The sequence below is a fragment of the Equus przewalskii genome, chromosome 1, assembly GCF_037783145.1.
Source record: "Equus przewalskii isolate Varuska chromosome 1, EquPr2, whole genome shotgun sequence".
Lineage (NCBI taxonomy): Eukaryota > Metazoa > Chordata > Mammalia > Perissodactyla > Equidae > Equus > Equus przewalskii.
This window is the reverse complement of record NC_091831.1, coordinates 124,977,218-125,003,641: the sequence shown is the minus strand read 5'-3', so window position 1 is coordinate 125,003,641 and position 26,424 is coordinate 124,977,218. Positions and strand designations below refer to the sequence as shown.

The following is a 26,424-nucleotide window of genomic DNA, read 5'->3' as shown; positions in this document are numbered from 1 at the left end:
AGTCAAGGTATTAATATTTTTGATGAGAACATACCCAGACTACCCTATTTAAAATTCCACCTAATTCTTTCCAATCTCCATTACCCTGCCCTGTTTTTTCCTTACTGTTTATTGCTTTCTATCATACTTTATTATTATATTATTTATTATCTTTCTTTTCTGATTAGAATCTAAGTACCATAAAGGCAGAGATTTTGGTTTCTTGTTCATTGATTATCCCAAACACGTAGAATAATATCTTATGCATATTAGGTGTTCAATAAATATTTGTTGAATGAATGTTTGGGTAGCGAATCTGTTTCATGCTCTCCATTTCATGGCTCTGTTTCCTTGATGTTGGTCCCATGTTTGTAGGCATTATGTTGTTCCCCAGCAGTTCCTGGAATCCTTCCAGATCCCAGTCTAGCCAATAGGAGGAAAAATCTTTGTCCTAACATCACAGGAAAAGTTCTGAGGTTCACTATGTTTGAACTACTTTAAATGCCATGTCGAACTCTTGACCATTCAACCCTGGCAGGGGAACGCAATGCACTTTTTGGCCTAGACTTTGCTCATATGCTCCATTCTGAGACTGGAAGTAAAGCTACAAACAAAAATGTCTGTTTGGGAATAGAAGCTGCTAAGTAAGTATACAAGAAGTGTCCACTAACTTGTATACCACTGTTTTACAAAATATGATCCTTGGATCCTGGTTCCATGGGATGTCAGTAGGTGTTCTTTGACCATGTCCCATTAAGTTTGGAAACTTAAATAAGTTTTGTTACTGCAGAATTTCTCAGTGCTTTAAATATGACAGCGTGCTCTATGAATCTCTTAGTGGAAGATGTTATGCAACAACTTACCCGACTTCTTTGAACATGGAACTCTTTTTCTCTTCACAACCTCTCAAGATATGTTCTTATGGACCACACTATGAGAAATACTGATATGTTTGCTAAGAACTAGTTAGAAAATTGAAGAAAACTCTTATGCAACAATAAAAAAAATAAAATACAAATACTTGTCAAACACACAGGACTTATTTGAAGGAAAAAAATGTTTACAGACCCCCAAAGACTTCATACATGGAAAGACACAGTCCTTTGAAAGATGTCTATTCTCAATGAATTTGTCGTGATTAGAAATCTAATTTAATAGAGAGAGAGATGAAGGAAAGAGAAGTAGAACTTTACCAAATGATTCTAAAGTTCATTTGAGTTGTAGGCTTTTTTGATTGTAAGGAAGGATAACACCTCAGGTCACCTAAGAAAAGTTCATTGTAAAGATACATGGGAATTAAAACCAGAATCAGAAAGTTATGGTTGTGTTCTGTCTGTCTGGTTATGTATGCTCTCTCCCTCTGTGGCACCTCTGAATCTTTCTAAGCATCTATTTTATTTGCTTGTGGCTACAGAGAGTTCTTGGAGACTCTCCATGTTCCACACTCCAAATCCTAGAAGAAGCTAGTTTGAATTGATTTCAGTTACTATGTTGCTAATGGATGGATACCTTCAGGCCTAGTCATTTTATGGTTGTCCAGAAGTTGGTGGATGGATGGGCAACCCCTGGGAAAATTATGCTCCTTTGTCCTATCAATGGTTGTTCAGTACAGAAAACAGTTTAGGGCTGCTTCTCTGGTAGGAGGTGTGGGCTGGGAAGATTCCACTAGAAGGGGAAGTTGGATATGACTAAAATGTCCAGTATAATCTAGAAGAAAAAATAAGTATAGACAGAGGAATTCTGAAAAAGGAGTGTATGTCATGCCGTATACATATAAAATATGCTATTTATATATATAACAAAGCTATAGTACTTGAAACTGTGGAACTGGTGCCTCAAGAAGCAGTTAATGAAGTAGAAGTACATTTAAAAATAATGTGAAAGTGAAATTTCTAATTAGTGACATGAACTAAATATTAAATTGTTCAGGAGTACCTAATTAGTCATTAAAAAGTAAGAGTCCTGCCTTGCAAATTACCAGAATAATACCCAAATGGTTTAAATGTTTACATGCTTAAAAATGAAACTAAAACAATATCAGAGGGAAATGTAAGTTGTATTTAAATAAATGCATAAATAATACATTGAAATACATAAATAATATTTAAGTAATATTAAAGTGAGGAAGGAATTTTCCCCAAGGAGAAAAATAAGATTTCATTTTGAGGACACACACAAAAAACACCCTTATTACATTAAATGGCAAAATAAACCAAAGGAAAATATTTATAATCTATGACTATATTACATATCTTTAATATATGAAAAACTGTTAGAAATAATTTGTGTGTGGATAGGAGTGCTTAATCCTACCCAGCCATCAAATAGTGTTACCCTAGTCCATACACTCTTCCACTTTGCTAGATGACTATTTCATATCTTATTCTCTCATGACTCGCTGTTCTCTCCTGAACTATTCTTCCACTTTAACTCTTTGCTGATGACTTGCCTTTTATTTATTTTTCACTGAGAAAATAGAACCAATCACAGTTAGCTTCTAAAAGTTCCCACCATCGTAAGTACCTTATACCTACCCACCTACCTACGTCTCTGCCCATATGCTATATACTTTTTTTTCTGTGACCTTGGATGAACTCTGGTCTCTGGGCTAAGGCCAATCCTTACGTTTGCACATTAGATCCTATTCACTTTCTTATTCAAGGACCTTGCTTAGTAATTCTTCCCTCTCTCCTACATCATCAATTTTTTTGCCTCTTTACTAGGTCATTCACATTAATATACAACTTTATGCTAACTTTCCTGTCTTAATAAACAAACTGCTCTTCTCCTAATTTCCTTCCAGCTAACGCCATTTTGTGTTCCTTCACCACAAAATTCCCTGCTGGGAGTGTCTCTATTTACTGTCTCCAGTTTCTTTCCTCCCTTTCTTTCATGAACCCTTTCCAGGTAGGTTTTCACCTACCCTAAAGAAACTGCTGCTATCTAGGTCATCAGTGACCATTATGTCACTATAAGAAATGGTCGTTTCTCAATTTTGAAGCATCAGAAGAAAAAATTAAAAGATGACTAATAGAGCATAATAGAGTGATTCACAATACAAAGAAAGCCAATAAGGGTAAGAAAAGTAGTCAAGTTGAGTAGCCAAAGAAACGCAGAGTTAAGACAGTAAGATGTTTTTCATCTACTGCCCCAGTGTTGGCAAGGAAATCTAGAACTCTCATATACCACTGAACTTATACAAGTGGACAACATTGCTTCTGGAAGCAATTTAGCAACTTGTACAGAATCTTTAAAAATGTATCTATCTTTTGACCCACCCATTCCCTTTCTAAGAGGATGTTCTAAGAAAATAAAGGTCTTACAAATACAGTCCCACCCCACCCCCCACCTCACCCCCGGGAGGGAGGAAAAGATTCATCAAGACACTGATTCTGGAAGAAAAAAATGGAAAACAACCTAAATGTCCAGCAATAGGGGATTAGTTAAATTATGGCACAGCTCTATAATAAAATACTGTGTAGCCACTTAAAATGATGACAAAGATACTTATATTGACATGGAAAGTTTTTATTGTACTTTTTTAAGTGAGAAAAGTATTCAATGCAATTTTTGTGGGAAACAATGTGTGTATTACACTCGTGGATGTACTTATGTACATACATATGTATGCATACGTGTATAGGAAAATGCCTGGAGGAATATATACCAAAATGTTTTTTAGCTGCTGTCATCAAGTAGCAGAATTTTAGATTTTTTTCTAGCTTGGAATGGTTGTATTACCAACAACAAAAACAGAAGAAAATGAAAAGAAATTTTTGCAAAAGAAAGAGAATACTAACTTGCTAATTGTAGTCTGTTTCCTTTTTCTATTTTTGCATTTAAACATTGGTGATCAGACTTGGTTCATAGCTGACTGGCTTGGTTTGACCCAGTCCTCTTTTTTAAACCCACTGGACTTAAAATAGCCTGACAGCCTGCCAGCTGTGAGAGAATAGATGGGCCAGATAAAATATTTACCATACCTTTAGCTTTAAAGTTGCCCAAGAATCTATATGGACTGATTCAAGTAAGTGTGTCAGGAAACCTGCTACTAACTCAGTAAAGTATCTGAGAAATAATATAAAGACAAAGTAAATAAGACAGAGTTAAGCTCCAGAGAAGAAAGATGATGAAAAACATAGTCAAGCTTACTGAAAATGAGTTTATTAGGAACCTGCAATTAGGTGTGAATAAATCAAATCGAAGGATTTTATAGGTCTAAAGTCCAATAGTTATTGCATGTTACAGTTGTTGTTTTCTGTTTCTCAGTATTGGCAATTCTTCTTCTGTATGAGTGGAAAAATTCACCTGTAACTTCCATTGTACCCCAGAGAACTTTAGCCAGGTTTTATTGTGAAATATTTGCCACCATGAAAATTCTTAAAATCTAGCAATAGAACATCACAGCTGTATACTTAATGTGTGTATGATATTACATTGTTTTTTGTACATGATATGCAAATCAAAAACTTACTATAAAAGCAATACATACTCAGTTTGAAGAATTTTAAAAGTAAAGTTACAAGGAAGTAAGTTTTTGCTGCCTCTTTTGATCTTTCAATGCATATATGTAAATAATTTTGCTTATGCTGTACATTTCAAGTTTATATCTTGCCCTTTTTCCCCTTAATATTTTATGACTGTGTTCTCATGTCGTTAATATTGTTTGCTTCAAAAGTTCCTCTTTTAAAGATAGTCAAAGCAGTGTAAATTTGTTGATGATTTGGTATATGCCTTTTATTGGAAGAAACAAATTTTCTGCAACCTTGTGTCTTAATGGTAGTTTAGCAGCCTAATGATGAAACTGTATCATTCCCACTATGTTTTAGAAAATTACTTGGTTGCCCAGGTTTTTGTTTGTTTATGTGAATAAAGCAGAGCGCTCATAAAGATGTTAAGACTGACATTTGTAGATAGGTACTTTAGTTTCACTTTCCCCGAGACAGCAAGAAATATTCTATAACAGAAAGATGACTATTTATAGCTTTTCTTTCTGCTGGTGAGGTGGAATGGCGAATATTTTTAGAGCAGTTGAAAGTACAGCCACTTAGATTAGCTCAGTGTTTCTATCATCAGAATCTCAATAACCTTGTTTATTTTATGTATCTAGGTTTTACCTTCCAATGTTCTGAGTTTAGGTAAATTGCAACATGATTCCTCTTTCTCTTTTTAGTCTAGTTCATCTCTCTGTGGAACAATATATTAAAAAAGATGAAATTTTAAAACCTTAACTTTCTCTCTGCACATTTTATGTATTTTGAATTACAATTTTATCCTGGTTATTATGGTCATTTCTTTCTTACAGATGGAACATAGGTAATTAATACTTATGGTGGGGGGCGGTGGTTGTTGAAAATCTCCCATGAGTACAATAAGCTCTTAATATTCGTGAGAAATATCCCCCGTGACCTTTGTAAGTATCCTTAATTATGAGCACCACTAGAACATTTGATCTTTTTCTCTAAATTGGAGCATAGGATAAGTGAAAATCTGAGTGACTTCTGTTTTTACCTTCAGTGAGAGCTACTGACAACAAGCATACGAAATTCAGGTCACGTTGAGAGGCTGAGGTACTGCCTGAGGGACACCCATCCTACATTCCCAAAACAGCCAATATTCACACTCCTGTCTTAGCAAAATTTCAGATTACTTACAATATAGAACTTTGGAGACCTTCAAAATTGGTTACAGTGATTCAAAAAGTATGGTAATTAATTCACAAATCTGAGACATTAATTTAATTTTCTCTTGCAGATATGAAAACAATTGAAGATCTCATATTTCAGTGTTAAAAATCAATGACTTGGTAAACCATTCACACCTGAACCCATTGCAGTCTGGCTTTTGCTCCTACCATTCCCCTGAAACAGGTCTAGCCAAGATTACCTATGACTCACTAGTTAAATCCAGTTCTCAGTTCTTATCTTAACTGAACTCTGAGCATTTAAGACTGTCCACACTTGCTTTGAAATTTTCTCTTCCCTTCGTATCAAGGATACCATTTTCCCTTGTTTTTCTCTCTGAATTTCTGGCTATTTCTTCCTTGACTTGAGCCTTAAATGTTGGTGTCAGTTACCCAGGGTTCTGTTGTTCATCCCCCCTTCCCCTTTGCCTTTTTTTTTTTTTTTTTTTGCCATTTTGCTTTAGACACTATTTTTTAAAACAACTTTATTGAAGTATTCTTGACTTACCATAAACTGTACGTATTTAAAGTGTACAGTTTAATACATTTTGACTATATGAAATCATCCCCTCAGTCAAAATAATGAACATATTCATCACTCCCCATAGTTTCCTCATCCCGTCAGTAATCCCTCCATGCTACTCCAGCCCCTTCCATTGCCACCCACTCCCTAGATTGGATGTGCTTTCTGTCTCTATAGATTATTTTGCATTTTCTAAAATTTTATGTAATGAAATCATGGAGCATGTACTCTTTTTTTGAGGGGGGTGGTCTGGCTTCTTATACTCAAGATTGTGTTCTAAGATGTATCCATGTTATTTGTATCAGTAGTTTATTCCTTTTTATTGCTGAGTAGTATTTCATTGTGTGACTATAGCATTGTTTATTTTACCTATTGATAGACAATAAGGTTGTTTCCACTTTTTGCTGAAAACAAAGCTGCTATGAAAATTTTGGACCAAATGTTTATATAATTATATGCTTATATTTTTCTTGGGTAAATTACTTAGGAATGGAATAAGTGGGTCCTATGCAGGTTTAACTTTAAGTAACTGCCAAACTGTTTTTCAAAGTGTTGGGCCATTTTACCTTCCCACCAGCATTGTATGAGCTTTCCTGTTGCTCTACATCTTTATCAACACTTGCCGTTTTAAAATTTTAGATATTCAAATGGTATCTCATTGTGGTTTTAATTTGCATTTCCCACAGACTAAGGATGTTGAACATCTTTTAATGTGCTTTTTTGCCATCCATCTGTTTATCTTCTTTGGTGAGGTGTCTCTTCAGCTCCTTTGACCATTTTAAATTTTGTTAGGTTGTTTGCTTTCTTTTTAGTGACTTGTAAGTGTTCTTTATGTATTCTAGCTACAAGTCCTTTAATGGATATGTGATTTGTAAATATTTTCTCTCAAGTCTGTGGCTTCTCTCTTCATTATTTTAATAGTGTCTCTCCAAGAGCATAAGTTCTTAATTTTGACAAAGTCCAGTTCATTAATTGGAAAAGAAAAAGGGGATTCTGCTTTTGGTATCATATCTTAAGAAATCTTTGCCTAACACAGGGTCACAAAGATTTTCTTTTATATGTTCTTCCAGAAGTTTTGTAGTTTTAGGTCTTACATTTGGGTCTATGACTTGTTTGATTAACCTTTTTATTGTGGTTAAATATAATATAAATAAAATTTACCATTTTATCATTTTAAAGTATATAATTCAGTGCATTAATTACATTCACAATGTTGTGCAACCATTACCACTATTACCAGAAATTTTTACAGTACCACAAATAGTAACTTTGTACCCGTTGAGCAATAACTCCCCATTCCTCCTTTTTCTCAGCCCCTAGTAATGCTTTGTGTCTTTATGAATTTGCCTACTCTATGTTTCGTATAAGTGGAATTATATAATATTTGCCTTTTTGTGTCTGTCCTTTTACACTTAGCATAATGTTTTTAAGGTTCATCCATGTTGTAGCATGTATCAGAACTTTATTTCTTTTTATGGCTGAATAATATATTCCATTATATGGATATACCTCATTTTGTTTATTCATTCATCTGCTGGTGGACACTTGGATTTCTTCCACCTTTAGGCTATTGTGAATAAAGCTGCTGTGAACATTGGGATACAGGTATCTGTTTGAGTCCCTGCTTTCAATTCTTTGGGGTAGTACATACCTAGGAGTAGAATTTCTGGTCTTATGATAATTCTGTGTTTAACTTTTTGGGGAACTGCCAAATTATTTTCCACAACATCTGCACCGTTTTAATATTTCTACTATCAATGTATGAGGGGTTCCAATTTCTCTGTATCCTCACCAACACTTGTTATTTTCTGTTTTTTGTTTTTAATTATAACAATCCTAGTTGGTGTAAAGTGGTATCTGGTTTTGATTTGCATTTCTTTAATGACAGTGATGTTGCGCATCTTTTCATGTGCTTATTGGCCTTTTGTGTATATTCTTTAGATAGATTATATATTTGTGTTCTTTACCTATTTTTTAATTGGGTTATTTGTCTTTTTGTTGTTGAATTGTAGTAATTCTTTATATATTCTAGATATTAAACCCTTATCAGATATATGATTGTAAACATTTTCTCCCATTCTTTTAGTGTCCTTTGATGCACAAGTGTTTTTAATTTTAATGAAGTCCAGTGTATGTAGGTGTTTTTTTTTTTTTTTTTTTTGCCTGGGCTCTTAATGTCATATTGAAGAAACCATTGCAAAATCCAATGTCATGAAGATTGTTTTCTTCTAAGATTTTCGTATTTTAGCTCTTAAGTTTAATCTTTGATCCATTTTGAGTTAATTCTTGTATGTGATGTAAGGTGTAAGGGTCTAATGTCATTCTTTTGCCTGTGGATATCCAGTTTTCCTGGCACCGTTTCTTGAAGAGACTCTTCTTTCCCCATTAAGTGGTCTTAGCATGCTTGTTGAAAATCAATTGACCATAGATATGAGGGTTTATTTCTGGGCTCTCAGTTGATTCCATTGGTCTATATGTCTATCCTTTTTTTTTGAGAACTAGCTGTTTTGAGTATTTTAATATGCTAACTCTGGAAACCAGATTCTCCCTCTTCTCAGGGGCTGCTTTTGTTCCTTATTGAGGCCTGCAGCTGTTTGTATGGTGACTTTTCCACACCTTTTTTCAAAGTCTCTATTCCTCATTGTATGTGGTCTGTGAAGTTTCTCTTCCGTTGTCTCGTCAGTCAGCCTGTGAACTGACAGAGATTTCTCCAAATGTCTGGATCCTCCCCAAGACAAAAAAAAAAAGTGTGTGTATCTCTTTAAGTCTTCTGATGGATCCTGTTAAGAAAGAGGGCCTTGAAACAAAGGGAAATATCTGTTCTCCTCTCTTAGGCAACAGCCAGACCAGACAAAATGCTCAACCCCACAGTTTACTGCCACAGTCAGTCTCTCTAGGAATACAGGCCGCGGTCCCCACAGCTACAATGCGGTCTTCAGCTACAGCTGAAGAATGGGGCATAGCTGTTAGATCACTTACATGCTCTCAGCAAATTTCAGCAGTCTGTCTTCATCAAGTACTCCCCTGGTTGCTGTCAGTGTCTGATCAGTTTCCACAGTTCTGAAATCATTGATTCTGATGAGTTTTTGTTCCAGCTTCATGGTTGGTTTGGAGAAGGGACTTTGAGCTTCCTACTCTGCCATGTCCATGATGTCACTTACGATCATTTTGAGTTAATTTTTGTATTTAGTGTATTCTGTGATTCTGGTCTCTTTTTTTTTCTCCCTGCATTTGGGTATCCAGTTGTTGCAGCACCATTCATTGAAAAGATTGTTCTTTTTCAACTAAATTCCTGTGTACCTTTGTCAAAAATCAGTTGTGTGTGTGTATATATGTATATTCATATATATGTGTGTGTGTGTGTGTAATATATATATTTATTTCGAGACTCTCTGTTCTGTTCCATAGATCTCTTTTTCCATCTTGACACCAACATCACACTGTCAGAGTTACTGTAGCTTTATAATAGGTCTTGAAATCAACTAATCTTAGCCCTCCAGCTTCGTTCTTTTTTTCTCAAAGTTGTTTTGGCTCTTCTAGGTCCTTTGCATTTCCACAGGAGTTTTAGAAACACCTTGTTAATTTCTACAAAAAAAAAATGTAGCGAGGATTTTGATTGGATTATATTGAATCTGTAGACCATTTTGGAAACAACCGATATCTTAATAGCATTGAGTCTTCTGATCCTCGAACACTGTATATCTCTTCATTTATTTGGGTCCGTAATTTCTCTGAGCAGCGTTTGGCACTTTTCAGTACACAGGTCTTGCACCTTTTTTGTCAGATTTATCCCTAAGTATTTCTGCTGTTGTAAATGTGTTTTTTGAATTTCAGTTTCTGATTGTTTGCTACTAATATATAGAAATACAACGGATTTTTGTATGTCATCTTTACCTTGCTAAATTCAATTATTCTAATAGCTTTTTGTAGATTCTATCAGATTTTCTACATAGATCATCATATTGTCTGTGGATAAACAGTTTTACTTAGTTTCCAATTTTGATGCTTTTTATTTCTTTTTCTTGCCCTGTTGCACTGGTAAGAATCTCCAGTACATTGTTGAACAGAATTGATGAGAGTGAATATCATTGTCTTGCTCCTAATTTTTTAGGGAAAATGTTTATTCTTTCACCTTTAATTATAATGTCAGCTGAAAGTTTTTGATAGAAATCCTTTCTTGGGTTCAGGAAATTTACTTCTATTCCTGGTTTGCTGAGAGTTTTCTAAAAAAATCAGGAATGGATGTTGAATTTTTGTCAAATGCATTTTCTACGTCTATTGAGATGGCAATGTGGTATTTCTTTTTAGTTTGTTAATCTAGGGAGTTGAATGTTGAACCGACCTGCATTCCTGGGATAAATCTCCCTTGGTTGTGATATGTTGTCCTTTTTATATATAGTTGGATTTGATTTGCTTAAGTTTTGTTTAGAATGTTTGTGTTTATGCTCATGAGAGGTAATGGTTGGTAATTTTCTCTTATAATGTCTTTGTCTTGTTTTGGTACTGTGATAATACTGGCCTCATAGAATGAGTTGAGAAGTATTCCCTCCATTTTAATTTGTTTTGAAAGAGTTTTTCTAGAATTTGTATTACTTCTTTCTTAAATGTTTGATAGAATTCGTCAGTTTTTTTAACCAATTTATGTAGAATTGTTATTATTTCTTTCTTAAATATTTAGTAGAATTTCCCCAAGCAACATCTGGGCCTGCCTGGTGTTTTCTTTCGGGAAAGATATTTAACTATAAATTCAATTTCTTTACTAAATAATAGAACTATTCAGATTATCTGTTTGTTCTTGAGTATACTTTGGTAGTTTTTGTTTTTCAAGAAATTTTTTTTTTCTCAGTTGTCAGAATTTGTGGCATAAAGGTGTCCATTAATATCCCTTTATATGCTTTTTATATCTGTAGACTCTGTAGTGATGTCACCTCTTATTCCTGATATTGGTCATTTGTGACTTCTCTTCTTTTTCTTACTAGTCAGACTAGAAATTTAACATTTTTATTTTTATTGATCTTCAAAAAGAAACCAGCTTTTGGTGTTACTATTACTGACTTTTCTCTGATTTTTTGGTTGCAGGGTATTCCATTATATGAATGTTTATTCAGTTATTCTATTATTGATTGATATTTGGCATAAAAATAATCTTATTTGGAACTGTATAACTAATCTATATGATGAAAATCATAAAACCTTGAGGATATGAATAAATGGACACAGGTATAATACTCCCAGATGGGAAGATTAGAGAAGTAAAGATGTCAGCTCTCCAAATAATTCATAGGTTTCTGGTAATTCTACTCAAAATACTATTAGACTTTGAAAATCATGGCAGAAAGATTCAGAAGTTCCTCTAGATGAATAAATATTTGAGTTGATGTTAAAGTTCTGAGAAAAAGAAGAATGGATGGAGAGAAACCTAACTATAAGATATTAAAACATAATGAATTTTAAAAAGTATGCCAGCACCAAGATAAAAAAGGCTAATGGGAAAATAGCCTGGAAATGGAACATGTTGGATATAAGGATTTAACAAATGATAAAGAAAGCACACATATCTATAGGAAAGGATTAGTTTAACAAATGGTGTTAGTATAACTGTGGGCAATTTGGAACAGCAGAGATTTAGATTTTCTTAAATATCACATACTAAAATAAGTTATACTCTAAGCAATTTGGAGCAGCAGAAATTTAGATTTTTTAAATAACACATACTAAAATAAGTGCCAGATGGATTAATAATTATACAGAAATAATAAGCCAAAGAACTGAATTGTGTATTGATTGAACCTAAGAAGGGGATCAACTAGAATTTACATAGGCAGTGATTGACAGATTAGACTACATAAAAATCTAACTTTTGTATCATCCAAAAATGTAGCCAAAAAGAAAAAATGTAGCAGACTGGGGGAGATATTTGCAGCAAATTTCTAAGAGTTAATATTCTTATATATAAAACCCTTATGCAGATATAAAAATGGGCATAGGAGAAGATTGGATAATTAACTAAATAGGAAATTAAACAAAAACAAACAGGGAAAAAAATCTTAATGCAAATTAAACTGCTAAGGGGTTACTAGGATCCACCCATTAAATTAGCAACAGCTCCCGTTCAGGCCAGAGTAGGGTGTAATTAGTACATGTATAAATTGCTCATGGCCTTATATATATGGTGTTACAGCCATTTGAAATCCACTGTTGTGATGTGTCAAGATTCATAAAAATCTCCATGCTTTTTTGACCCAGAAATCACACATCTGGAATTGATCCAAAGAAAATAATAACTGGCCACTCCTTCCAAAAAAGAAACATATAAGCCCAAAGATGTTCACAGAGTTGTTTCAAGTAATGAAAAATTAGAAACAAGCTAAATGACTAATCAAGGGAGTAATTAAAATTTTCATATACCTTGTAGATAGAATACAGTACAATAATGAAAATGTGGTAATAGAGACTGGAATTGAAAAGTGTGATAAGGGTAATTTTTTAAAAGTGAGCTTTCAAATTGTATATACAATTTGATATAAAAATGACTGGAAGGAAATATGTACAAATGATAAGCAGTTATGAGGAGGGTAGTGGGTAATTCTTTTCCTATTTTCTGGGATCCAGTAGAATGCTAGGTTGCATTACCAGAAGTACAGCACCTACATCAGGAGAGCTAATAGACCTATGTTATGAGAAGAGCATGCGCTTTGGAGATGTGTAGCTCTGAGTGCCAGTTCTGGTTCTACTTACCTAGTATGAGGTCCTCACAGTTACATAACTACTTTGAACCTCAATTTCTAGATGTGAAAAAGGAGCAAATGCCCTTTATTCAATATTATGTGGATTAACAATAGTAGATGGTAGTTGTTGATAGAAATACTCTTCTAGTTACATCACATCTGGAATAATATATTAGCTTACACGCAACTATAAATCTCAATGGCGAACAGCTAAGGTTTATTTCTTGCTTATGTTACTTATTAGCTACAGATTGGCTGTGGCTCTGCTCTGTGTTCTCTTCATTCTAGAATCCAGGGAGACCGGAAAGGAAGATGGTGATACAAAAGGATAGTTCTTAAAGGTCTGCTTGGAGGTGGTATACTTCTGCTCGCATTTCACTGGCCAAGGCTAATGTCAGTAGCACCGGAAGTGTGATCCTCCTCTGGGAATGGGCCAGTACAGAGGGGCAGCAAATATTTTGAACAAATAGTATATGCTGTGACACAGTGTGTCTAGTTCTGGCTGTCACTGTAAGGCTGTGACAAGCTGGAGTATGTTCAGAGGAGAAAGATCAGGGTGGTAAGTAATTCTGAGATCTCACCTGAAATACAGTGGGAAGAGTTGATGGAGAGAGAGGGGTACATTAATGCTGTTTAAAACATTTGGAGAATGGTTGTCACTAGATATGCTGTATGACATCAATGGATGGAATTTAACAGCATATTTTTTGATTCGGTATAAGGGCATAACGAGGAAAGGGGACAGAAAAGGAAATTCTTGGTTGTTTTATCTTACCTCATTTATATTCTTCAAAATAACCTATGAAGATTTGTGTGTGTGTATGTGTTTATGTTTAAATATTGGAGGAAACAGCCTCAGAGTGGATAAGTACCTAAGGTCACATGGCAAATAAGTGGCAAAACCAGTTTGGAATCCAAGTCTGTATGATCTCATCTCTTTCCACTGAACTTTGCTACCCTCTATAGGGCTGCAAGTTTTCTTCAGTTAAACTGTTTATCGCCAGCCGTCTTCTGCCTGAGAAGGTGATAGCCACTCTAAAAGGGTAAGAACCCATCTCTAAAAGGGTTCAAACAAAGTATGAATGGAAGGATTGAAAGGAAGGTTGAACTCTAGATTAATGGTCTGCAGACTTATTTGATTACATGCACCTCTCAGCAAAATAATCTAGCATATGCCATACATATATCTGCTAAATATATTAAGCTATTATACTAATATTATATATATCACACAACACACAAAAAATAAAAGTTAAAGAAGTTAAGGGTTTACATAAAATTTTAGATATTCTCATAAATTAGATTTTAGATTTTGTGTAAAATCTCAACTTTTTAAAACTTCTATTTTACAGGTAGGTAGATATTTTTTCCTGCATCCCTGTGGGTTGTCTTGTGTGCCCACAGAGTTGCATACCCCCAGTGCTGGAGATCATTGTTCTGGGTGATTTGTAAGACTCCTTTTTCAGTATGAAGATTTTATGATTCTGTTTAGCCTGAATTTTTCTGAAAGGGATAATGATAGCTTAATTCACTTCAGAAAAGTTTTTATATAGTCTGTTATCTAAGACCAAAACTATAAATTCTTCACTGGCATTCTTAGCAGAAATTAAACCTGAATACCACATAGTATGAAAGGTGCTTTTCCAGATAAATAGTAATAACCCTATGAGTGTTACAATCTCTATATAAAAGAGGGTGTAAATAGGGGTTATTACTAAGTAATAAACCTGATTTCTACGTGTGGCGCAAGAAACTGCCTCATTATTTTAATCGTATCTTCTCTATCTAAATCTACATGTGTATGTCTAAAACTTACTGTACTCATATATTCTAAAATGAATCTGAAGTTTTGCCTAGAGAGTAATATGAATTTTTGTACTTGGGAAGTTATTTTAGTACTGTTTTAGAATGGAGCCAGAAATCTAAATTAGGCTAAGCCTACTGGACTAAAATCTTTATAAAGATATTGCTCTGAGAAGCAAAGGAGTTACTTGCATTGCCTGACAGAGGAAACTGTCTGCTTTTCTACATTCTGGTCGTTGGTTATCGGCCATTTACCAGGCTGATAGTTCACAATGAAGACAAGTTTCTATTTAGTAATTATTTCTTGGGGATAGAGTACTTAAGAAAAACCGGCCAAGATCACAAAGCAGAAACACAAATCTAGCATTTAAAAGATGCTCCTGTATTGAGATGAAATTGTAGATCAGCAGTGCTCTTTTCCATTTTTTCCCTCACACTCATACATTTGTACAGATTTCTCACCATGACATACTGCGGTTTGGTGGTAGTTGCAGTGGAAGTGTTGCTTGCAATTAGGATCAAACCCAGTTTAGGCAAGAGATGATCAAGTTCGGTTACTTTTTCTGCAGCAGTTTAAGTGACCTACAGGCCAGAATTTCCTTGGTAATAACTTGTAGTAATTTTTCCCCCTAGAAAATTAGCATGGAAAAGTACAGGTTAAATAGTTTAATCTGCTATTTCTTAATTTTCATATTCTTTGATTCATTCAACAAGCAGTCATTCAGTGCTTCTTTGTGCCAAGCCCTAAAGAAACACTAGTGAACAAGGATATTGACCACTGATTTTTTAAATATACATCAGGTGTATTAAAAGCCAGTGGAGCTGTTGTTGCTCACAGCAGCTTACTGTAGGAGTCTGCTCTACACTGACTTGTGCTTGCCTTCCTGTTCTCTTGCTCTGTTCTCTCCCCTCACCTGCCTTTCTCTCCTTCCCTTCCTCTCTTTTCTCTTCCTTCCTTTCTTTATTTTCCTTCTTTTAAGTGGTGACCACAGGCAAATTTTGAAGTCAAGTCATCTAAGCATAGGAGAAACTATGATATTTATTGTATAAAACTTACGTGATATGGTTACATGGAAGATGGTAAAATTCTTAATTTCCCTTAAAGACCAAATGTCATCTCACCTGTGCAGATCTTATGGCATGTATGTTTGTTACTTTGCTCTGAAACTATATATCTTTAAATGGCTTTATATTATTCTAGTTAAAGTAAAACTAATATCAAGTGTGCTTTTTATTTTTTATTTATTTATTTATTTTTTGAGGAAGATTAACCTTGAGCTAACTACTGCCAATCCTCCTCTTTTTTGCTGAGGAAGACTGGCCCTGAGCTTAACATCTGTGCCCATCTTCCTTTACTTTATATGTGAGACACCTACCACAGCATGGCTTTTGCCAAGCGATGCCATGCCCACACCCGGGATCCGAAACAGCGAACCCTGGGCCGCTGAGAAGCAGAACATGTGAACTTAACCGCTGCGCCACCGGGTCGGCCCCTTCAAGTGTGCTTTTTAGATGCAAACGTTTATATGATTAGATAGTTTTTTATTAGTGTTTCTTCATGTGTTTTCTGAATTTGAATCCTGATGTATCTTCTGGAATTAGCCATTTTTTTGCCTATTTCTGTTATATGACAACTGGCATGTTTTTATTTTTCAGGGCTTTAATTGCCTTGGCATCTAAACTCCAGAATACATCCCAGTTAATTAAAGACATGTGAATGGTTTTGGGTTTTTTTTTGCTGTTGTGCTCTCTATTGATGAATTTGAAGGCAATTAAAAGTATAATTCTTTTCTCCTTTAGCATCAGACAACAGTCAGCGCTTTCGAGAAACCTGTTTTGCATTTGCATTGACACCACAACAAGTGCAGCAGATCAGTAGTTCCATGTAAGTTGTCTTCACGTGTAACTTGCATTTTGGTCTTTGAATCTAGTCTTGTTTATAATAAGTGACTTTTTTTAGAACAGTTATTGGGTGAGTATTAGTGTCGTGCCAGTATTAATATTGAAAATATTATTAAAGTGTTAGTTACTCTAAGAACAGTTTTATCTCTGACAGTTTGAAAGACTTTCTGGAGTAACAGTGTCCTTGAATCACTTTTCATGTGCATGTTTTTAAAATAATTGTAGCTCTTATTCTGTCTTTTGTAGGGATATTTCTGGGACCAAATGTGACTTCACAGTGCAGGTCCAGTTAAGGTAGAGTATTGACTACAATATATATCCAAAGTTTAAAAGTTAATATTCCTTAAAGACTTGAAAAAAAATCTACCTAATTTCCAATAAGTATATTGAAAGTATTGGGTTCAGATGTTTGAATGAGGAAAAAACTTCTCCTGTTATGAAATACCCTAATTTTTATAGAATTTAGATTTTGATGTAGTAAGTCATGTACCATATATCTAACCACATTTCTCCATTTTGGTTACCCTCAATTAGTTGAGAAGCTCCAGCTAATGATGCATTTAAAGATCACAGTAGTCAGCTCTTTAGAAATACCAAGTTTTATGAAAGCAAAGGCCTGATCCATGAGTTGCAAACTTCTGGGATAAGGAACTAGTACTTAGGTTAAGTTTACAGTGTCTCGTGGACAAAGAAAAACCAAAATATTCTAATTTGCTTTGTCCTCTGTTTTAAATCGTCAGTTTAAATCTAGATTCCATTGTGAGACATTTCTTGATAGTTTTGCAAGATGAATGGGAATTTTCCAATGTGAATTCACAGCTGTCCCATAATTTCTCTTCTTAGCCCATTTCTTCTAAGAGTATCTAAGAAATATTTTATGTCAATATGTCTCTCTCTTCCTTATATAAACCTTCTTATGCTACTCTCTTCACTCAGTGACTGTCCATGTGTGAGCCTAAGTGCCTCCCACTGTCCCTGTTGCAGTAGGGATAGAAGAGGAAATACAAGACAGTTGTTTTCTTCAGCCAGCTGTTTTCCCCAGAGAGCGGGAGGGATAGGTCCAACAGAAAGCCCAGTCTCAATTACCAAAAACTGAGTTGTATGTACAAATTATAAATATAGTAGGAGATCAGAAAAGAGATAAAAGCACCTGCTTAGTGCTTTGTGGAACAATGTGAAAACTCTGATCTAAGCTTAAAAATAGTGTGATAAAAACAGTGAGAAAGCAGAGGAGAAGTTGAGTTCTTTGTTTTGGAAGGCACTGACAAAGATGTTGCTATGTAAAAGGTAATTTATCCACTGTTGGGGCAGACTCTGATAATGACTGAATAAATTAAAGGACTAAAAAATGATGCCTTCGTAACTGATTATATATTGCTGTAATCTTTTTTACTTCCTGCGTCAACAATTTACATTTTGTTCGTACTGGTATGTGACATTATCCTTTAAACAATGGTTTTCAGACTGATGCTTGGGGCCATCCTTAGGGGTCTACACTCTGGCTACCATTCCACCTCCCCTATGCAACGCCCTCCACCCCCCAACACACACACTGAACCAAAGTAGTGCTGCTTTAATCTTTTCTGCATGTTTGACTTTGGGTTAGTTTTCATTTGAAGAAAGAATCCCAAGACTAAAAATTTGACAACCATAGCTCTGGAACCAAAGATCTAGTTACTAGCCTCAGTATTTTATATTAATGTATGTGCATTCTTTAAAGCAGCAGTGGGCGTGGTTCACATTCTAAAGGAAGAGTATTTTCCCTAAGATAGATCAACTTTCTAATTCAGAGATTCCAAGGGAATCTTGTTGGTTAAAAATGATTTAGCCGTTTATAATTCAGATTTATCCCAGATCTTAGGAAGAAAGAACTGTGTTGTATATTTGGTAATTGTTAGACATCTACCCCTCCCCACCTCCCGTTGCTAGGTCTGCAGTCCCATTGTATTATTTAAGTTAGAAGTGTATACCTAGCTACTATCCTAATTATAAATCTTTATCTAAAACATGAAAGTAATTTGGTCAGAATTGGGGTCGGTGTTTTCTCTATTAGATTCCTAGCCTGTTTTCATTTATGTACCTGTTCCTCTTCCCACCCCCATGAACTCCTTCACAGAAACTTTTTGCTGTTGTTCCCTCTTTTTTCTTTTTTTCCCTTTAATTTGTTAGGGTGGTTTAGATTTTCGCTTTTTTACTGAATTGAATAGGAGTCTACTTGTCATATAAATTATTCTTTTCCTATAGCTTCAGGCAGCTAAGGTCCATGTTTTAAATTTGTCACTGCGTTAGACTAATTGATTAAAAACTTTGTGGCATCCTCTTACTGTTCCAGTGTAAAGACTGGCCTGTACTAGAAGGTTCTACTGGGGTTAGAAATGATCCTGTGAGCTTTGTCATCTGTTTCCTAAGTGTATTTCTAGGAAATCTTTCTAGATTAGTAATTCTTAACCTTTTTATGGATCCCTGATCCCTTTGAGAATGTGATGGAAGCAATAAATTGTCTTCCCATAAAGAGGAACATGTATATGTACTCATAAAATTTTATGTAGAAAATTGTCCCATTTTGTGGACCCTTTCCACACACAGATCTCAGTCGGCAGGTTAAGACCCTGCACCGCAGATGTTGAGGAAAGATGTTTGTGCGTGATGAATATTTCACAGAATTCCAGAGATAGGGTTCTTCTTAACATGTAACTCAAATATATTGTGAACATTGTGTAAATGTGGAATGAGCCTCAGCCATATATTGGAAATAGGAGGTAATTAAGGATAGATGTCTTAAATAGCAAATTAATAATTCATTTCTTGATCTATATAAGAGTGAGAATTTATAAATTATGTAGCTGTCCTTCTTTTTCCCAAAAGATTATGCCTTTAATTTAGAAATACATGTTTTCATGAGTTTCTAGAGTAGTATTCTAAATACATGTGGCTATAATATAAATGATGTTGTTATTCTCCATCGTCATTTCTCAGGGAATGATGGCGTACCTTGGCTTAGAGGCCAGAACTTGGTCCTGGGGATGAGCTTGACAGTATTTTCAGTATGTTCTGCTGAGAGCCAAAAGAATGTTTCATAGGCAAATAAGTTTGGGTAGAACTGTATATTATATCTCCCTTTTGAAAAGTTACAGTGCATGGTAGCCTAGCTCTTGAGAAGTTCTGTATTAAGGAAACTTAATTTTTTGATTCAAAATTTATTAAGCTTATTCAACTCCAGAGTCTTTTTTCTTGCCCCCCTCAGAACATACTTAAACAAATGATTGGAAATATTATGAAGACAACTGCAGGTTGATAGCTGTGATCGCTGAAACTCTACATTGATGGAATTATTTATATTAAACCTGTTTAAATATGCTTGTTCATCATTGTCTAGTTTTAATAGTTTTTTTGTTCTTGTTAAGTCTGACCATCTTTTAGATTAGCTATTGAGCAAAAATATTAATCAGATCATCCTTTAATAAAGGAAATTAAACTTGTCTTTTATCATTTAGGTTTTGTTTATCAGAAACAAGTTGTCCACAAGAAGATCACTTCCCACCCAATCTTTGTGTGAAAGTGAATACAAAACCTTGCAGCCTTCCAGTGAGTTCTAAAAGTTATTTTTTAAATACATTGCCAAGATAGCTATCCAATGTCATCACAGCTGTTGTTAATCATAGTTTTTCATTAAGAAAATATCTTTATTTTGGATATATGTTCATGTGACTGAGTGAAACACTTGTACCAAGTATGTACAATTAACAGCTGTGACATTAGCTATGGGGACAAAGTCTAGGACTTGGAGTTGGGTGTGGTCGTTTAGTGTTGTACTGGACTTTGGGGAGAGAAATTGTCTCAACACAACCTCAACTGTATTAGTGTGAATCTGGAAGCCTGTGGTAGAATAGAGACTTGAAGAATACTATGCCTTAAACAGAGGATGAGAGTGGGGGCTGTTAGTGGTCACATTTAAAATATTCCTTATGTACTTATCCAAACTCTTCATGAATTCATCCTAATTCTTAAATTTTAGAGATTTTTAAGTTATACATCCTTTTTTGCATACTTACTATAATGAGATTATAGGATTGTTTAGAGAAACACAAGAAACTCTTGTGAATATTTACTCCTCTACTTTTTAATGAAAATATTCATATTTTCTAGTATGTAGTTTGTAGGGGTTCTTTTTAGGAATTTAAAATGATGGTTGAAATAATAAGTAGAAATAAATTTATTTCATCCTTAGGGTTATCTTCCACCTACTAAAAATGGTGTGGAACCAAAGCGACCCAGCCGACCAATTAATATCACCTCACTTGTTCGATTGTCCACAACAGTACCAAACACCATTGTTGTTTCTTGGACTGCAGAAATTGGAAGAGTAAGTAAATTTTTGTTTCTACCAGATTTTTGTATTACAGGAAAGGGTTAATCTCCATGGTTGCCTGAGCTTGTATGTAGATGATATTGTAAAGTGAGTTGCAAAAGGACTTATTTTTGTTTTACAATGAGTTTTCAACATGTTCCCATTTAAAACATGGGATCATATAGTATCCAGTGTTTTATAACCGGATCCTTTCACTCAGCAATTTCTCACAAATGTCTTCCTGTGTCATTCCATGTTCATCTGCATGATTTTAAATGATTACATCGTATTCCAATATGAGGTAGCCTATTCCCTATTGTTGAGCACTTATTTGATTTACTGATTTGGTTGCTATTTCAAAGAACATTTTGAAGACCATCCTAGTAGCTATAGCTTTGCATACATATGTAATAATTTCCTTAGAGTAAATTCCCAGAAGTGGAATTGCTGAGTCAAAAAGCTTACAGAGTTTTAAGAAATTTTGTGTACATTGACAGATGCCTTTCCAAAAGATGTTGTACAAATTTATTCTCTAACTTTCAGTGTTTATTCATGTGCCTGTTGACCCATACTCTGTCAACATTGAGTTTTATCTTCTTTAAAATCTTTACCAATTTTAATAGGTAAAGAATGGCACCATACTTTAATTAGTACTCCTTTTATTATTACTGAGATTGAACATATTTTATGTTTGTGATTACTTGCAGTTGAAGATTATCCATCTGTTTCTCTGTTGCTGTTTTTCTCATTATTGGTTTATGAGTTCATCATATATTAAGACTTAATCCTCTTTCACATGTTGCAAATATTTGTTTCTTGTTTGCCTTTTATTTTTATTTACGTGAAATAAATTTTAATTTTAATGTGTAGAAGATTTAAATTATTATGGAGCCAAATCTTAATCAGTTTTTCTTTCCTTTATAGTCTTTCCCCCTCAGAGCCTACCATACTTAAGTCTATCTGCTCTCCTAAGCTTACATAAATATTTGTTTATATTTTCTTCTAGACTTTCGAGGTTTCTTGTTTTACTTTTAAATATTTAATCCATTATAAATTTATGTGTGGTGTGAAATAAAGATTTACTTTCATCTTTTAAATAGTCACCCAGTTGTTCTAACACTATTAACTAAATAAATGGTGATTCAGAAGCCACCATTATTATATATTTGATTTTTATTTATCCTAGGTGTGTTTCTGAGCTTTTTCTACATTGTTTCTTAGTCTAGCATTCTTTTTCTTTTTGGAGGAAGATTAGCCCTCGAGCTAACATCTGCTGCCAATCCTCCTCTTTTTGCTGAGGAAGACTGGCCCTGAGCTAACATCCGTGCCCATCTTCCTCTACTTTATATGTGGGACGCCTACCACAGCATGGCTTGCCAAGCGGTGCCATGTCCGCACCCGGGATCCAAACCAGCACACCCAGGGCGGCCAAAGCAGAATATGCGCACTTAACTGTTGCACCACCAGGCCGGCCCCTAGCATTCTTTTTATGGGACAATTTCAGAATGTTTTTGATTATTGCAGTTTTGTCATATGAGCTCGTATCTATTCACTAATTCATTTGAAATCTATTGAATGCTTACTCTGTGCCATGCACTATACTGAAAACCAGCAGTACTGAAGCAAGAAAAAAGTCCCTGCTCTTTTGGAGCCTGAGATCTAGGGGCCAGGTGGTCACACACAAAAATGTGAACTTTCTTAATGTAAGTACTATAAAGGAGAGGTGTGTGGTGATTTTAGAGTATATTAAAGGGCATTTTGAACTAGAGAAAGGTCAGGCCGGGCTTCCCTGAGGAAGCAGTGATGAGCCAAGAACTGAGAGAAGGGTAGAAGAATTCACTTAGGCAGAAGGTTCAGAGGAAGCAACCTGCTCAATAGCCCAGGGGCAGGAGTGAGCCTGGTTCTTTTCAAGAAACTGAAAGGGAGCCACTGTGGTAAGAGTGTGGAGACTGGGGCAGAGCAATATGCAAGATGAGGCTAGAGAGGTAACAACGGGCCAAACCTTGCAGGGCCTTTGAGGTAGTGTTAATGTTAAGAATGTTCCCTTTTTAAGCAGAAAATTTACAGGGCCATATTTCTGTTTAGAAAAAGTCACTCTCAGAGTGGTAAACAGCTTGGACAGAGGCCAGAATCATGCAGAGAGGTCGCCTCTTAGGAGCAAACTATTGCTTTATTATTAGTGAGAGAAATACTGTGTTAGCCTAGAATGGTGGCAGTGAGAATGGAGGTAAATAGGTGGATCTCTGGGACTAAGTGATAGATTAGAAGTAGGAGCTGAGAGAAAGGGAGATATCAAGGATGATTCCTTAGTTTCTGGCTTCAGTAACAAGGTAAATGATAACGTTACTGAGATAGAGGAAACACTGAAAAAGGACTGAGTTTAGGTGCATTTTGTTTGCATTGGAGGAGGGAGTGTTGGAGGACTAGATGGAGAAAATCATGAGTTTAGTTTTGACGGTTTTGAGTTTGAGATGCCTTTGAGATGTTCTGAATATACAATTGGGTCTATAGGCTTAAAGGATAAGTTTGGGCTAGAGAGAAAAATGTGAGTTATCTGCTTATTGCTGGTTATTGAAGCCGCATGAGCAAGACTGATGTTGTTTAAGGGGAATGTATCAAGTAGGAAGAAGAGAGTGCCCAAGACTTAATTTTGAGGAACTATAACATTTAATACTGGGTGGAAGAGAATGAACCTGCAGAGGACATGGGGAAATAGTGCCAGAGAGATGGAGCAGAACGGGGGGTGGGTATGAGAAGCCAAGGGAAGAGTTTCCAAAAAGGAAAGAGATGGTAAGTAGTATTGAACAGATGTTGAGAAGTCAAGTATGTTGAAGTCTAAAAAATACCCTTTGAATTAGGAACACGAAGGTGACTTTAGCATGAGCTGTTTTGGTGGATGGTAGGAGGAGAAGCCAGATTGTGACTAGGTGGTGAGGCAGTGGAGATAGTGAGTTTTGCAAGTGTGGCTTTGGAAAGAGAAAGGTGAGCTGGAGGGAAATGTGAGATGAGAGTTATTTGTTTGTTTTAATGAGAGAGTCTTTAACATGTATAAAAGATGAAGGCAAGTATCTTCTTGAGTTGTTAGTGTCATCGATTTGATTCCAATTCCTAGTGACTCTCTGTACAGCAGAGCTGAACCCTGCCTGGTCTTTTTGCACCATCGTCTCACACCTTCCGATGCCGTATCAGCCAGTGCTCTGCTACTATTCATAGGGTTTTCATGGCCAGTTTTTTCGGAAGTGGGTGGCCAGGTCCTTCTTCCTAGCCTGTCTTCCTAGTCTGTCTTAGTCTGGAAGTTCCTCTGAAACCTGTCCACCATGAGTGACCCTGCTTGTATTTGAAATACCAGTGGCATAGCTTTCAGCATCACAGCAACATGCAGCTGCCACAGTATGACGGTCAATAAGATAGACCAGGAAGTGAACCCAGGCCATGACAATGAGAGCACTGAATCTTAACAGGGCTGGTGTCTTCTTGATGAGAGGAAGAGATTAAATATACAAGAGAAGGAAGAAGAAAGAGTAATCAGTAGTGAATTGCATAGTAAGTCATGGAAGGTAGGAGGGACAGCTTCTTTAGTTAATGGAAGAAGAAAAGGATTGGATGAGTGTATGTGATTGGTACTGAAGAGATGAGTAAGTTCTGATCTGATGACTTCTCTTATGTCTGTGAGATAGGAAGTGAGGTAGGTCTCCTGAGAGTGAGAGAAGAAATAGGGCCTTTGAGGAGAGTAGAAATGTTGGAAAAGTGATTACACAGAGTGAGATGTGTTTCCCTGCATTACTCCCCCAAATCTTTCTGGGAATTTGAATGAGATTGCTTTAAATTTGTATATAAGTTAGGGAGGATTAATTTATTTACAATATTTAATGTTCCCATTCCAGGAACTGTATGTTTCTCCATTTATTCAAATCTTCTTTTATGTTTCTCAGTAACCTAATAGATTTCTTCTTATAAATCTTCCATATTATTAATTACTGTGTTACTATTGCTATTGTAAATAGATCTTTTTTCTATTATATTTTCTAAAGAATTTATTTATTATTGGCTTTATTTAAAAGCTAGGTATAGTTAAATGTGTACTTAACATGTGAATTCATATTTGTTAGCAATAGATTTTTAGTTGATTTCTCGGTATTTCCAGGTAGGCAGCTTTAGGTTTGAGATGTATCCTCATAAAAATAATGGTAACCCTTATATTTGTGCCATAGGTTCTTGTTCTGTTGTGCTGGTGAGAACCTCCAGAGCAATGTTAAATAATGAGAGTGAACCTTCAGAACAGTGTTAAATAATGAGAGTGCTAGTGAACATACTTGACTTGTTCCTTAGATTAATGAGAATACTAGTGTCACAACATTAAGTATTATAATGACTATTAATTTTTGATAGAACTTAATTATATCAATGATGTATTCCTATACTCCTCTTTTACTGGATATCTTTGTGAGAAATGGATTTTGAATTTTATCAGTATCCTTTTTGACATCTGTCAAGGTTATATTGTTTTTCTTTGTCTAATTAATATGTCACTGTTAGGTTTTAAAAATCCTTTAAAATATTTTACTTCGGGGGCCAGCCCAGTGGCAAAGTAGTTTACTTCCGCCACATGCTCCGCTTTGGCAGCCTGCAGTTCACCAGTTCAGATCCAGGACAGGCACTTGCACACCTCTCATCAAGCCTTGCTATAGTGGCATCCTACATACAAAATAGAGGATGATTGGCACAGATGTTAGCTCAGCAACAATCTTCCTCACTGAAAAAAAATAAAATAAATATTTTACTTCCAGTGTACCTTGGGCCTTGCCTGTTTTGTCCCCCTTTTTGAAGAGAGCGTTGAAGATATTTTGTTTTTGTGTGTTTGTGGAAAGTGTAGCCTACTAGGGAAGTATGGTAGACACCAGCGTGTTTACAGTGAACTGTGAAAGAAGTCTCCAGCTGTGGGAGAGGGGGAAATGTGGTTGCAGGTATATAGCACCTGAGGAGGGCAGAGTGCTCTTCCAGGGAACCCTTTCAAACCTCAGAAAGAGCACAGTGTCTTCAGTGATTTGAAGGTCTACCAGGTAAGATCCATAAGTTGGAGACCTTCTTTTTGAAATGAAAGACTGAAAGAAAATTGTTCTTTTCCAAAGCCCGGAATATAACTTCTTAGATTGTTTTTCAATCACTAGTTTTTAATTCAACTCTTATTGTTTTGGGGATTAATTTGTATTATTAGTTGCTATTGAGAAATGTTAGAAATATGTCTTCAAAGAAAATAAATAGGAGAGCTAGTATTAGCTGAATCTACAGTGGTGATCATATTGCAGTATGTAAATGTCTATAATTGTACACCTTAAACTATCACAATGTTATATGTCAATTATAGCTCAATTTTTGAAAAAAGAAAAAATAATATATATTAAAAAAAGAGCTTGTGCAATGGTTGAAGGAAATAAGCAAAGTGAACTATATTGTAACA

The 26,424-nt window shown here is 35.3% G+C and overlaps 1 protein-coding gene across 1 annotated transcript in view; it reads left to right on the top strand.

The window, feature by feature from the left end:
• The window catches only part of PIAS1 (protein inhibitor of activated STAT 1), a 113,671-nt gene that overhangs the window by 51,453 nt on the left and 35,794 nt on the right, over positions 1 to 26,424 (top strand). The window contains exons 3-6 of the mRNA XM_008539581.2: positions 16,517 to 16,601; positions 16,865 to 16,912; positions 20,113 to 20,203; positions 20,847 to 20,981. Of these exons, the coding sequence (XP_008537803.1) occupies positions 16,517 to 16,601; positions 16,865 to 16,912; positions 20,113 to 20,203; positions 20,847 to 20,981 (359 nt within the window). The remainder of the gene's footprint in view (positions 1 to 16,516; positions 16,602 to 16,864; positions 16,913 to 20,112; positions 20,204 to 20,846; positions 20,982 to 26,424) is intronic.